The following is a 15,703-nucleotide window of genomic DNA, read 5'->3' on the forward strand; positions in this document are numbered from 1 at the left end:
TGATAAACCATAGTTTTTTATTTCGTGTTGTGTTGTATGTGGTATTTTAGGTAACTCACTAAGCTTCATTCTTAGAGTTGTTAATTAAATGTGTTTTAGGTACTTTTGTTGATCGTGGAAAGGAGAAGGCTTGATTATACACATTCGCTTGCACTTCTAATTCTGAATATTTTGGGACACTTTGATATTTTTATGATGATTTGTATTTGATACTTGAGATTTTCTTGAGATGGGTTTTTATGAACAATGTTTTTACTTAATTAAAAATGAAAATTTCGGTTTGAAAATTTAGATGTTACCCGATCGTTTGAAATCTCCACCTCTAATGAATACTCAAGCTCCCCTGGAGCGTCACCGAATCTCTTGTTGGGTGCAAGAGATACAAACGATCGGGTGGCGCCCGAATCGAAAAAGACTAAAGCTAGAACACCGTTCACTACGAACGTCCCTATATATATATATATATATATATATATATATATATATATATATATATATATATATATATATATATATATAATAAGCATAAACATCAAAATAATAAATAAATTAAGGAGAAAATGCATACCTGTAACCACATCTGGTGTTGCACGAGCTTCCTCGGCTGACAGCTGGAAAGCTCGACTCCTCACAATTGGCACATTCACCTTAACCTGGAGACCATCAGTGATCCTCAATGTCATTGGAGCGGGGGCTGCAACGGCTCCTCTTACTAAGCTCGGATAATTGGCCCTTTTCAGCCCATCTAATCGCAATGAAAGCAAATCAAATTAGATACCAGGGTGGTGGTGGTGGCAGTGCAATCCTTGTTGTAATGACCCGTCCTGTTGCACTTGAAGTAGCCAGAATGACCCACCCTCCAAACCCCATCATGCGCCTTGTCACACTTGCCGCAAAGACTCCGACCCTACTGACCCCTTAATCTTAATTAAGCCCTCTGATAACTGTGCATGAATCGGTTTCCTCTTTATCACAGTCTCTAGATTAATCGCTCACTCACGGTCCCTCACTATCATGTCCTCTAATTTCCTACAGTTTGACATGCTCACAAACTCTTATATCTCATCCTTCATCATATTATGGTACCTGTTCTTCTTTATGTCCTCGTCTGCCACATATTGTGGAGCTAGTAAAGCCCTCTCACAGAACATGGTGGTGATCTCCGTCACCAACTCAGTAGTTTGGCGAAGATATTGAATCTCCCTTGCCAACTGTTGAACCTCGATCACTAGTGCAAACTCAGCCATGAACCTCATAACAAAGTCATCCCAAGTCATCGTCTCAACGACCTCGCCTCCCATGGCATGGCTTACCTCCTCACACCAATCACGGACTCTGACTTTCAAAAGACATGATGCAATTATGACCTTCGCCTCCTTGGGACATGAGCTAGTCCAAAAAGTGTTTGTGATGTTCTCCAACTATCGCCTGCTAAAAATGGGGTCCTTCTTCCTATAGAACTTAGGAGCCCCATATGCACAAAACACTCAGAAAGTCAGAGAGCGTGCGCCCACCATAGCCACAATCTCAGTACGAAACGCACCCAGATGCTCATCCAAAATCTACATAATGCCCTCCTTGATCATACCAAAGATCCTAGGAGTCTGCTACAGAATGCTACGGGTAATCTCATACAAGATGAACTCTCGCATCTGACCATCCAAGAGTCCCGTTCCAAAACTCGAGCCTGATCCCTCGTCGGGACCTGAACCACCTCGAGTGACTACTATACTGAAAACAAACAATGCAAAACATCATAAAACACTCGAAGAGTCTTACACCATGCGAGTTACTTAGTATCATCGTGACTCCCCTTAATTCGAGTACAGATCCTATTCTTCCAGTAGTACGGGCCCAATACTACCTTCCAGACCTATTCGTACTTTCCTCAAGAGTCATCCTGATTTACCTAAGTGACTCCCTTACTACCAAACATTCTTTATTCTCACTAACATAGCGTCTAAGCTAACATGCTTCCTAGGTTCTCCTAGGATCCCCTTCCCACCATTCTCCGCCATCAGCTATAAAAGAAACCCCTACTAACACATGTTAACTACCTTAAAAATATAATTATATGAAAGGGACACTAGATAATTCCTTGACTACTAGATCTCACACTGCAACGATTGGACTCAAACAAGAGTTGTGCAATAGAGTTAAACCTAACCTTCTAAAATTATCTAATTTTTGTAACATGTAACCTAGCATATTCGCTTGATAGTTAACTGGTATTAACAGTGGTTCCTAAAAGCATAAAGCAAGCAACATTCAGGCATCGTTTCTAACCATAGCACTGCCTAACAGGCCATCCTATCATATCATTTGTAATCCATACTAACATGCAATTCTAGAGGCTCATATAGTAGGCATACAAAGGCATCTCTACTAACATACAATTCTAATCAGATCCTTATCCCTAGTCTAGTAAGTTGTACATATATTCACATACTAAACCAAATAAACATGTATGGGTATTTTAGGAATACTTACTTGAGCTCGGCCGATTGCACACACCACACCCCATTTTTATAAAAACCCTTTTAGAAAAATCTTTTTCTTTTTCACCAACTCCTCGGTTTGAGTTCAGACACACACGAGAGTGTTTCCGAATCCCTCAAACCAAGGCTCTAGTACCAACTTGTAACATCCCAAAAATACTAAGTAAAAAAATTTATTTTTAACTCAGCAAAACCCATCAATCATTCATTTCAAACCATCAAGTATGACAATGTGGAAAATTAGTTATCAAAGTATAATCCCAAAATCATAAAATGTTGAACACTGGTGGATGCAATGCAATCATAGTGAGCCCTTCCCTTTTGAACCAAAAGTAACCAAAAACATTTAAACATAAACCATAAGCACAAATCTTAGCGAGTTCCCCAAAATACCACATACCATACATACAATGGGACCCAACCATCATCAGGTGTCGCTCGGTAGCGGCGCTCGCCCGGTATACATACAAACACATACAATACATACAAGAGTCAGACAGACAGCTAGCATCCTATAAACTTAACTCAACGGGCTAACATTGGTGCCTTCGACTCGAAAATACTGTGAGAAGACTCACCTCAAACCGATGATATCTGAATCGCACACACATTGCTACTACAAAGGCTCCTCACACTGAACACAACCAAACGAACCCTAATTACTATTTAGGGTAATAACCCATATTTAATGGTCCAAATCATATTCTCTCTTACTAAGGGTAAAAGACCATTTTACCCTTCCTATAATGGACCCAACTAAACATGGCCCAAGGCCCAAAAAATTTCTAAAGGGACTTCTGGGAGTACACATGTATACTGTTGCATTATGCCATGCGTGCTCGATGTCCATATAAAAGGCATACGGGGCCAACCCGTTACACCATGTGTATACAGAGGTTACACCCTATGTAACCCTCTATTATCCAAAATCACTTATAAGCTCATAATACTTAAAGTAAAAACGTCCAATTCACTGATCTAAATCTTGGGAAGATCATAATTGATAAAGTTGACAGGTTTAAGCTTTTGCATGGCTTAATAGAGCCCAAAATCAAGCCCTAGGCTCATAAATTCACAAAATGACCAACAATTCATGCATAGGAGGAATATGAACCCTCAAGATCCAATTTTTATGACATAAGAACCTCAAAAACACCAAGAAATGCTAATCCTAAGCTGTGGTGTAGCTTTTACTCACAAGAACCAAAAGTATGGGACCAAAATCATGCAAATCTCCAAACCAACCTAGATCTATACAAAAAAAATCATAAATGTGAGAGCTTTATACCTCTAGAAGCTTGCAAAGGTGAAGAAAACTTTGGATCTACAAGATCCAAGCCCAACAATCCTCAATGGTGTGCTTCTCCTTCTTCCACAATGCTCCAAGAACACTTTAAAGGTCCAAAACAAGCTCTACAAAGTTAAGGTTTCGAAATGACAGAAATGGGTAATATAGGCTGAAGATTAGGGAGGCCTCAAGGGCTTAAGATCTTTTAAATAGGGTCCAAACCCTAAAAATTTGGATTTGGGATCTGGATAACTACGCCCTGTGTACCTATTGTGTGCGTACTACATACTCAAAAGAGCTTGCCACCTTTTAATGAATTATGCTAGGCGTACCCATGGAGTACTCCCCGTGTAAGGACCAAGAATGCAAACTTTTTATATTTTAAGCCATAATTGAAAATACCTTGAAACGTGAGTTTTACAATATATATATATATATATATACACACACACACACACACATATATATATATATATATATGTGTGTGTGTGTGTGTGCGTGTGGTGAAGTTTAAACTACTTTTTGACGATTGAAAACCGCAAATTGCAAACTACATCGCATACTAAAGTTTAATAATATTGCAAACTACACCACCAAAGTTTTAAACCACATTACGTGGTGCGATGTGGGTGGTTTTTGCGGTTTGATGAACACCCCTAGTTGGTACCATTATTTAGTTGCATGATGAGAATGTAATTCCTCATGATTCTTTGGTAAGTGTGTTAGGGAATGGGTTTTGGAATGATACATGGCATGGTAGTTTTTCTTTATGTCTGTAGTTTTCCGAGATCATTTTTTCTTACGACTGCTCATGATGTGTTTATAATTGATCTTTGGTGTGATCAAGGATGAAGATTTTTGTAGAGACTTCTAATTCATGGATGAGTTTTACAGATCTCAGATTTACTTTCCATCTTGTAGGGGGTTTAGGTTACATCTAGGCCTGACGGTTGAAGGTGGGATATGAAGTCGCTTGGTTGTTTCTCGGTCCACTCTTTTCGTATTCATCTTGATGATTATCACCATCCTAGTTTAACACACGCTACTCATTAGAATAAAGAAATGTCCGTCAAGGTTAAATTATTTATTTGGATGGGACTTCTAGATCGTATTCCTTCTAGGAGGAATCTTGATCACCATGTGGTTGATCTTCCATCTACGTTGTGTCTAGTGTGTGAAGATCATGCATAACTTCACATATTTTCTTTCGATGGGCTCTTGCTAAGGAGGTATGGGGGTCGGTCACTGTCTGGAGGGGTGTCCAGATGCTGGAATTCTGCGATTTATCATAGGCTTGTCTTTGGGTTGATAGTCGGCCTCTTGCGCATCCGAAAATGGTCATATCTAATTATATTATAATGACCATTATTTGGGTGCTTTTGACATATCATAATGCAATAGTCTTTCATGATATCAAGTATCATCGGTAATTTATGTTTTACAACATTGTTTTTTTCATTTAATATGTCACTTGTTCAACCTTGATTATATTTGTTCCTTGTGCTAGTTTCTAGCTAGCTCTGTAATATATGTATGTTGTTATAAAAAAAAATTATTATACAAGTACTAATTTATTATATTTTTAAATCTAAAGAGTAACAAACCAAATATCATTATATATATATATATATATATATATATATATATATATATATATATATATATATATATATATACACACACACACACACAGCTAGGTTCATTTGTTTAAACTAATTATTGTGTTATTGTATGCATAAATGTAGGCCAATCAAAATTTATAATATAAATAAATAAATAAATAAATAAGGGTAATTAGGTAATTTTATAAAAAAAACTTCCCCAAATACTTTCCTATAATTATGCTAGTTAATTTTAACCTAATTTATCCCCTTTTAATTACCACCACGATCCAAAGTTTGGATTTTAACCTAAACCCCCCGTAGGAACTGGTCGATCCATCAAGAGGAGGATCGCCGTCTCTAGGGATCGATGAGGCTGAAGCATCGAAGACGTGAAAAAGCAGCGATGTGGTCTCCTGGGTTCGACGTGCCGAACGGAAGAACGGGATGGGGTAGGGCAGCAGCATCGTCGCGGTAGTAAAGAGGTCGAGGGATCAGAGCGGATTGTCGTCTCCCGTGTTTGCTCCGGCGAAACACCCACTTCGGTAGGTTTTGCTCTCGGTGGTTGAAAGGTGCGTGGACGGGGGCTGCTACGGCAACTCCCTGTTCTTTTTCTCTCTTTTTTTCTTGATCTAGCAATAGCTCCATTGAAATATCAGTGAAATATCTGTTTGTGGCTTTTTTTGAGATTCCGTCGGAAATAGTAACGGATCACCAACATAATATTTTTTGCAATAGATTACCGACGGAATTCATTTGTAGTGGATTACTGCTGGAAAAATTTACTAACAGGTTATCGACAGAATCTGGAATAACTTACTAACGGGTTACCGAAGGAATCAGAAATAACTTACTAACAAATTACCAACGGAATCTAAAATAGCTTACTAACGAATTAACGACGGAATCTCCAAATGACTCGCTAATGGATTACCTACAAATTTTTTGTGACAGATTAGCGACGGATTTTGGCATTATAAAAAAATTTATAAATTCAAGAGAAAATTAAAAATAATTACATGTTCAAAACAGAATTTTTTTAAACATACATCAAATCTATATTTTAAAACCAACAAATATAAAAGTAAATTCATAAATTTCAATCCATTATATCCATATTCCACATACATTAAATCCATAAATTTCAATCCACATGCGACATTAAAAAAGGCATCAAATTAAAATTTTCATCTATAATTCTCATAACCTCAACAACTAATGGAGAGTATATTTGTTGATTAGCTCATAGATTCCACACCTATCATTGAGAGTTGTTAGCTAGAGAGATATTTATATATTGTCAAATACCATAAATTCCCTCTAATGTTGACCATAAAGGGGAATTATGATAATGCGTAAAACATATGTTATTTTAAGTACAATATTCCTCCACGTGAAGTTTGAATAAAAAATAGTTAATGATGAGAAATATCAATGTACTTTTATGAAATTCTTCATTATAGAAACCATTTTCAGTTTTTTCACGATTATACAACATACTTTATGTTTTTACTTATAATAGCAATGTACTTTTGTCATAATTCCCAATTACAACTTATATGAAAGTAGAACTCTACTTCATATAAGTACATTGCCATTTCTCACAATTAACACTTAAAATTTATAATGTATAATAAACAAACACATAAAGATTATTAAAGATTAAAGATACTGAAAAGTATAGACCCTAAGTCATCACTCATCAATCATCATCAAACCCAAGCTCCATATCCATATCTCCCTCCTCATCACCAGACATGCCAATATCTTCTTCTATCTCTTCATCAACCAACCCAAGCATGTTAGATCCAACTATTCCAACTATTCATTTTCCTCTACCATCTCTTGATGCTCTCGTTGCATAATAAGGCTCATTTAGCCCTAAGGCTTTTTCTACAGCATCTCAACTCAAATCATCACCCTCAAACACTAAGTTATCATCTTTATCCTCCTCCAATCTCCCCAAAAACCACTTATTTCTCTCATCTATTTTATTCAGAAGGATAGGATCAACATTGTCCTTTCTGTTGGTTATGCAATTCAAGGAATGATTGAACTTCACATAGACCATATCATTTAGTCTACTTTGTGCCAATATATCCTTTTTTTGTGTGAAGCTACAATGAAAGAGATAAATCACATTAGACATTTCATAGTGTGTAATTAAAAATAAAATAAAATATATATCGTATAACTTATATGTTGAAAGACTCCCCAGTTTCTTTCACAACTTGTTGCACTACATGTGAAGCTAAGCACACATACAACAAAGTTTTACAAGTTAGGGGTTGAAGATCCATATGATATCCACCACTCAACTGTAGGAACCCACATTTGAAAAAAAACAAGTTAATCTAACTTCATAATTATAAATATACAATATTAATATATAATTAACATTTAAACATATAAGAACTTTAAGTAAGAAAAAATTTAACCTGGTGCTTTTGTCTTCTTTAGCCTGATTGCCATTTTATTACTAAGTAAAGCTTTTGCATTTTGATATGTAGCTAATTCGGTGGTTATCTTGTCCTGGATACTAGAATTTAGAACCAATCTCTCAATGCAAGAATATAATCCAGTCATAACTTCTTCACAAAAAGCGCTAATTTTGTTATCATAAAAGTTTCTTGGATTTAAGTAATGTCCAGTTGCATGTAAGGGTCGGTGAAGTTGACATTTCCACCTATGATCAATAATCTCAAAAGCTTTCTTCTACTCTTTTTTTATAAATGATTTCTGAATAGTCTCCTTGGCTCGATCCATCGCCTCATAAATGTAACCCATAGTTGGCTTTTTTTTCCCGTCTACCATTCTAAGGACCTTAACAAGTGGTCCATTCAACTTAAGAGAATAGAGAATATTTCTCCAAAATGAGTCTGATATAAAATAGCCTTTAATCTTGTTTGTTTTTGGGTCATTAGCCTTAACCCACTTGCTTTTTTCCCATTCTTTTGATAAAACCAATTTTCTTAAATTGTCTTTTTGCTTATGAAATTGAGACAAACTGATGAATGATGTTGCAAACCTATTAGATGTAACATTGGAATATTAGATAACATCATAAAAGAATAATATATACAATCATACAAATTATAAGTTAAGTATTAAGAGTAACAAACCGGGTAATAGCAGGTCTATGCAAGTTTATATGCATGGTAAAGTTCCTCATCATGTTTACAACAGGAACATGGGTATATATGTACCCATTTGCCAATATACGTCTCTTCAAATCACTTTTCACCTTGGTGTTTTTCTTGTCAATGTCCTCTAACATAGGATCAATACAATGCGCCAAACATGGAGTCCAGTAGAGGTGTGGTCTTTTGGCTTCCAATATCTTTCCTAAAAAGATGACAACAAAGTAAATTTGATTAACATTAAAACATAAAGTGAATAAAATAAAACAAAGTACAAAGTTAGAAAAAATACATTATTTACCCGCTTTAACATAGTCATAGGCGTTATCTATGATAACTCGTATAACATTTTCCTCTTCCACCTCCTTAACCATGTTATCAAGAATGCCAAACAGCAGGTTAGCATCCTTTGAAACATCAGATACATCCATGGATTTCATGAAGAAAGATCCACATGGAGAACTCACCAAAAAGTTGATTATATCTTTTTGTACGACTTAATCGCGCCACCATCAGACATGATTGAACAACCTTTTTGAGCCCACTCTGTTTTGTGTTCTTCCTTTTATTGTAATGGTGACTACTTCTTTTCTCAGCAACGGAACCCTTAAGTCATACATGCTTGGTGGTTTCATATCAGGGCCAAACTGACCAATTGCTTTTATTATAATATGGAAACTAGCATATGTTACAGCATTGAAAGGAATGCCAACACAAGTAAACAATAATAACATCTTAAAACCGATTCTATAAGGTTATAATACTAACAATCATAAACATGTAACAAATTTATCAAAAAAATACAACTTTTTTAAAGGAATACATTACCTGTATCATAGAACCATTTTGCTATCTCCTAGCATGCTTTATCCAGTAGTTCTTTCCGACACACCGCATTTATCATTTGTGGTTTCCCTCCTTTTCTACCTTTAATTGCATCTTCGAGTTTTAGAGTGGAAAACATATCAATTGGCCCTTTCAGTTTTGGTTTCTTTCTGGGAGGTAGTTTGGTACTTCCTGTTATTTCAATACAATCTTCTTCTTCATCTCCATAATAGTTGTCATCAAGGTCCTGCTTCCTTGATACCATCTGAATGTTGTCCCTTTCTACTTGTTTTATTTTCATATAATCTATCATTTCTTTCCGAATATGATCAGGACATTGTGGGCACTTTGTAACATTCGGAAAACCTCCAACAAGGTGTTGTTTCATACGGCTTGCACCTTTTTTAGTAACTTTCAAACAAAAGGTGCACGTAAAATCGTTTCTAATGTTAGGTTCTTGCACACTATACCTTCTTACAAGATCTATTTTGAAGTCGCATGAAGCATTAACTACATTGTTAGTAACCATGAATGAGAGTAGAATGAATAACAGAGAAGAAGAGAAGAGAAAGTTAACTGCCGATCAAGTAAGAGGAGGGAAAAGGAAGAGTGGAACTATGGAAGACTAATAGATAAAGAAATAGAGAAGAATAAGAATGACGTGTGATCAATGTGTCGTGCCTCTTTGTATTATTGTACATAGATCTCTAGGGTAGAAGTAGGGAAGGACAAAATTATTTAATAGTTGCATGGGCTTTTTTTTTAAAACATTATTCAAATAACTGGGCAAGACCATGATGTGCCAATGCGTGATGTGTTGGATGCGCTTCGAAGCGGACGTATTGCCTGGCAACATGTAGGTTGCATCTCCACATAGCTTTGTTGCCCATAACCCATCGCAACGCAATGCAAACATCGTATCATTGCATCAAACCCACTTTTTTAAACAAAGACAAAGAAATACTTTGTGTGGACATTTCCATGTGGATCTTTTTCAAGCAACAATTGATCTTGAATTGCTGAAGGAAGCAAATCAAAAAGCTGCAAAGACTGAGGAACAAGTTTTTTTCATTTGCCAAAATTTCATTTAATTCATAAATCAATAGTTGCACCTAAAAATAACAACAATGATGAGTATGACAAGGCCAGAAGGGTATTCTCATCTTTTTCACTTTTTTGGAGGGTTTAAGGTGTTTGTTTACCTCATGGATGAAATCAATAAGCCCTTCAGGTATGATAATGACACCATAACTATAACCAAGATCTGCACGTTTACAAATTACATCTGTTATGTAATTTATAAACTATTTTAGTGTCAATTTCTAGGATGCAACCTGTAGGAAAGTGAGATTATGAGAAAAAAAAATCATTAGTGAGGCTCTAAAGAAGTAAAATAAAAAAAAATTGACTAAGCATTTGTAATTATACCTCTTCTCCAATAAGAGTGATGTTTGGTTGAGTTACAAATTATGATGTTGTAATAAAAAGAAATGCAAGTAGGATGCTATAAGTATATTGACGACTCAGTAATAGTTCAAAATATCTCTTTCAGGCCTCTATAGGCATGTTTTTTTCTATGAAAAAATTAATGAAAACTAGTTGGCAAAGATGAAAATTTTGTAGAATCTTATAAAAAGAAAGGGAATAATAGAGGAGAGTGATGGAGAGGTAGTTAATCTAGGACTTAAATATTAGAAGTGTAAAAAAAGAGTCTAAATATGTTGAATCAGTTGGGTCATTTATTTGATTAACAGCCCATATTTATCTGTTGTATAGATATATATCTTCAATGAGGTGATAAGGGTACCTTCTCCTTTAGTTCTGCATGTTCTGAAGCAGAAGATTTAGTTTATTATGCAATTCTTTATTTTCATGAGCAACAAGACTCCCCTTAAAACAATATGAATCAGAAATCAAAACTTGTTTCATGCATAATCTAAGGAAATTAACAACCATTGTTTGCTTTGTACCTTGTGGTGTAATTATGGAGATTTAATTGTCAAAGCTTGTTCCTATAACAAGAAATAAATTTGGTCAGTATTTTTCATTGTCTCTATGTTTATATCATTTTACTCTACACACAGTGATCCTTATGTTTGATTATAAAATAAAGTTCTTCATCTATGAAATCAAGCTTATCTCTTTTGTGAAGGTCATTTTAGTAATTTCATCTCAATACCAAGTTATTTCCAGTAAGTGGTAACTCAGTAATTGAGAACATTGTTATATTTTTTTTCTAGGAAAATGAATCATGGGATATGATCAGCCGACAAAAGAAAGCAGCTAAGAAAAAAAGAAGGAAGAAAGGAACATGTTGTTTAAAGATAGGAAATATGAGAAAGCTTCAAAGAGATATGAGAAGGGTGTAAAGAACATTGAATATGATAACTTTTTTAGTGAGGAAGAAAAGAAGCAAGTGAATGTGTTGAAGGTTTCCTGCAATTTGAACAATGCAGCCTATGAAGCTTTGCACGAAGGTGATGGAAACAGAGAGCATGAATGTGAAGGCGTTGTATAGGAGGGCTCAAGTGTATATTAATGTTGGTGATTTGGATTTGGCTGAAATTGACATAAAGAAAGCTCTTGCGATATAGCCTGAGAATAGGCATTTGAAGATGGCGTATAAAATTTTGAAGGAGAAGATGAGGGAATATAATAAGAAGGATGCTAAGTTTTATGGGAATATCCCAACAGCTACCTACAAGAATGGTGTCATTGGATAAAAAAATAGATGGTAAAATTATGTAGAAACAAATACCAAAATAAGGAGATTAGCAAAGAGATGAGGGAACTTTTGGTACCAAATTATAGGGTATAGGAGAACCTACAGCAAAATTGTAAGATTCAACTACAATTCTACAACAATAAATAGACATATTTGTTGGTCATTTGCATCATGGAAATTAGAGTAGAGGGCACTATAAACATTGACTTTCAGGGGCATATTAGTCAATATGCTAACGGCAGACTTCCTTGCAGGATGTGAGACCAATAGTGATCATGCCTAAGATGATCATATAGTCATAACTCATAATTCATTTGCATTCCAAACCTCCTTCAAAGCTTTAGAAAACTAAACATTTTCTCCTTGTTAATTGAACATTTAATTGAAACTAAATATTTATCTGTAACACTCGGTTTCAGATTTGCCTTGTTGCTTGGGGCTACGGCCCAATCATCAGTTGTCATGGAGTTTAGGGCTTTGGGAAAGGAAGGATTTAGCCCATTTTGGATCTATTTGCCATGGCTTAAGCGATATATGTATTTGATTGTGTCTCTGGAAGCCAAGGGTATCATTGTAAATTGATATCTCGGTTTTTTATGGGTTTTGGGTTTTATTCGGAAGGTTTTAAGGATTAGGTGTATTGTTAGGAGTATAGGGCTTCTCGCTAACTTTTCATGGATTTAAAGTTCGTTGGAAACGGACTTAGGATGAAAGAGTTATGGTACTTTAAAGTTATTGGCACAATTGGTCCCTGGATGGAAAACTTGCAAATCAGTCCCACGCATCGAAGGATGCATACACATGCTTGGTTGGGTACACCCAGCGTAAGCTAGGGTACGCCTAATGTAACATCCGGATTTTCAGGGTTTTTATTATGTATTTTATTCTTTTGATTAGAGAAGAGACTCGACGAGTTGAGGATCCAACTCGCCGAGTCGAGTCGGGCTTCTCACGCGGATTTTATGAGTGGACTCGACGAGTCAGAGGAGGGACTCGCCGAGTAGGCGCTGGGCAGAGAAACCCTAATTTCTCGGGTTTGGGACCTATTTTAAGGTCCTTATGGCCTTCATTTGCGGCTATTACACCATGAGAAACCCTAGAGAGCAGAGAGAAAGCATATGGTGCAAGAGGAGGGCTAATTCATCCTCCTTTGGAGTATCTTAGCAAAAGGAAGGAAGGATTTCAAGTTGGGATGTCTTATAGGGCTCAAATCTTCCATCATTTCGTTCAGAGCTACTGTGAGAGGTAAGGATTCATGTCCATCTTCGTTTGTTTAGTAGATTTCATGAATCTAGGGTTTCTTCATGCTTTATTAAGCTTGAATCTAGAGTATGAAAGGTCCCATAGTGAAATGATTCCTAGATCTGGACCTTGAGAGGTCCAGAGAGTCCCTTCCATTCTGCTTTATGCCTTTCCCTTGGATTTATGATCTAGGGTTGTCATGATATGGAGGATTTCACCAAAATAAGCATAGTGAGCCTTGCATGTGTACCAAGATTCGACCTTTATGTGGTTATTGATCATAAGGAAGTCAGATCTATGGATTAGAGGAGCGGGTCTGACCTCAGAAGGTCAGATGAGTGTTGTCATGGGAGCAACTCGCCGAGTTCATGAGCGGACTCGACGAGTCGAGTCGGGGTTGCCCCGCGATTCATACCAGGTGTAACTCGTCGATCAAGGGGTTGGCTTGACGTGTCAAGCGAGGCTAGGAGGAGGATTCCTTGGACACATGTGGACTCGCCGAGTCGCCCTTGTGCACTCGACGAGTCGGGTCAAAGTTGACTGTTGACTTTTGTTGACTTTAGGGTTTTGGTCAAGACTGGCTTAAGAGAGTTCAGGGAAGGGTAGAATGGTCTTCTACCTAATCTTTAGAGATGAGACAATGAGAGAGTGTTGATCGGGGATGTTATTCGAATAATAGGAGGAGGCCAGGTCGGGACGTTGAGCACGAGAGTTCATCCGACTTCGTTTGAGATGAGTCTTCTCATTATACTTTACCTAGAGTGGTAACAGAGTTATGTGAACGAGTTATTATATGCTATCTATGCGTTGTGTGGCACTGCATTATTTCTATGTGATTTATGTTGTGTGTATATCAGAGTTAGGACCGGAAGGTCCACATAGCTAGGACCAGAGGGTCCACAGAGTTAGGTTTAGAGTTATGTGTCAGTGTATTTGTATGCTATTTATTTTATGAGATTTATTGTGATATGTGATATGCATGATTCAGAGTTATCAGATTTAAGACCTTTGGGTCAATAGAGTTAGGGCCAGAGGGTCCACAGAGAGTTAGGACTGGAGGGTCCCACTGAGACACTGACGATAGGGTCAACAGAGTTATAGCCTTGAGTGGCTAATATGTGTTAGAGCGGTATTTTGGGGAACTCACAAAGCTTCGTGCTTACAGTGTTTTGTGTTATGTGTTTCAGGTTTTCTCTGGATCACGGGACGGCACCGGCTCGATTGTACACACCAGAGGAAGCGTTTGTTTTGAGGATCCTGGTTTATTAATCGATTGAACAAAGGAGTCATGTATTGTAATTTAAACAAAAATGGGATTTTTATGAAAAGTGTTAAAGAGAAGCGATTTTAAATGAAAATTTTGTTTTGAAAATTTTGGTGTTACAAGTTGGTATTAGAGCCTTGGTTTGAGGGATTCGGATGCACCTACGGGTAAATCTGGACTCAAACTGATGGAGTAAGAAAAAGTTTTCAAAGAAATGATTTTCTAAAAGTGAATAAGAGTTCAAAGAGAAAGCGAAAAAGTGCAATGTGTACAATCAGCCAGAGCCCGAAAGTTGATTTCCCAAATACCCTTACTTTTGCGTTATGAGATATTTATGATACATTTTATGAGATATTAAGCATGCTAGAGATAGGCTAGGTATTTCATATCTTAGGACTAGAGTGGCCTGATTTGTGATGCCTTAGCCTAGGATTTGCTGCTATATGTGATGTGCTTTTGAGTATGAGTGAGAGTATTCAGTTGGAATCCTTTTAGGGGATTTTAGTAGAGGAGTAATCTAGGAGAGACGCCTAGATGAGAGTTGTGGTGCTTATCGAAAGAATAGTTAGAACCCGCGAGGGGTAGAGTTGAAGAGTTCAGTGGTACTTTTGAGAATGAGCAGAGCAAGCGAAGTTATCAACCTAGAGTGAGTTCTATTTATTCTTTGATGCCCAAATGCTACTTGCTTCGTGCTTTGAGGAACTCTCGATGATGGGAGTCAGCTACCAAGTGAATATGACGATATTCAGGAGGTAGATGGTTGGCATCATTAGGAGCTCTTCAACAGCTGATGGCGGAGAAGTGGGAGGACTAAGGAAGAGCCTAGGGAGTGACCTTAGTCAGATGAGTACACTGGCGGAGTAGAGCATTTTGCTGAGGAGCGAGCACACGTGGCGGAATTAGTAAACGAGAAGGTTGAGCAGCTACTTAGGAGCTCTGGAATGGTCCATGTGGAAAGTATGGGTAGATGTGGCAGGTAGTATGGGCCCATACTACCGAAAGCAGAGGACCCATACTCAATACAGGGAGTATTCTGAAGGTTCTAAGTAGCAGATTGAGGAGTGATGTTATGGTTCGAGTACCATACATCGGAGCAAATTGAGGAGTGATGTTATGGTTC

The 15,703-nt window shown here is 37.0% G+C and overlaps 1 protein-coding gene and 1 pseudogene across 1 annotated transcript; one reads left to right on the forward strand and one right to left on the reverse strand.

Annotated features, from left to right (window-relative positions):
* Positions 1–8,102: 8,102 nt before the first annotated feature.
* On the reverse strand, positions 8,103–8,958 carry LOC111905185 (uncharacterized). Its single transcript, XM_023900861.1, has 3 exons — positions 8,829–8,958; positions 8,510–8,732; positions 8,103–8,415 (listed from the first exon to the last, which is right to left on the reverse strand). The coding sequence occupies exons 1-3, from the start codon at positions 8,956–8,958 to the stop codon at positions 8,103–8,105; spliced, it is 666 nt and encodes a 221-aa protein (XP_023756629.1).
* A 921-nt stretch (positions 8,959–9,879) lies between these two features.
* Positions 9,880–12,075, forward strand: LOC122197860 (peptidyl-prolyl cis-trans isomerase FKBP62-like; annotated as a pseudogene).
* Positions 12,076–15,703: the final 3,628 nt, after the last annotated feature.

This window comes from Lactuca sativa, chromosome 5 (genome assembly GCF_002870075.4).
Source record: "Lactuca sativa cultivar Salinas chromosome 5, Lsat_Salinas_v11, whole genome shotgun sequence".
Taxonomy (NCBI): domain Eukaryota; kingdom Viridiplantae; phylum Streptophyta; class Magnoliopsida; order Asterales; family Asteraceae; genus Lactuca; species Lactuca sativa.

Bases quoted from the DNA above. Each gene is read 5' to 3' on its own strand.
- LOC111905185 (XM_023900861.1), bottom strand. From the start codon at position 8,958: ATGGATGTATCTGATGTTTCAAAGGATGCTAACCTGCTGTTTGGCATT. The intron at 8,733-8,828 runs GTAAATAATGTA...TCATCTTTTTAG, and splicing joins CTATGACTATGTTAAAGCGG to GAAAGATATTGGAAGCCAAA. The intron at 8,416-8,509 runs GTTTGTTACTCT...TACATCTAATAG, and splicing joins CATAGACCTGCTATTACCCG to GTTTGCAACATCATTCATCA.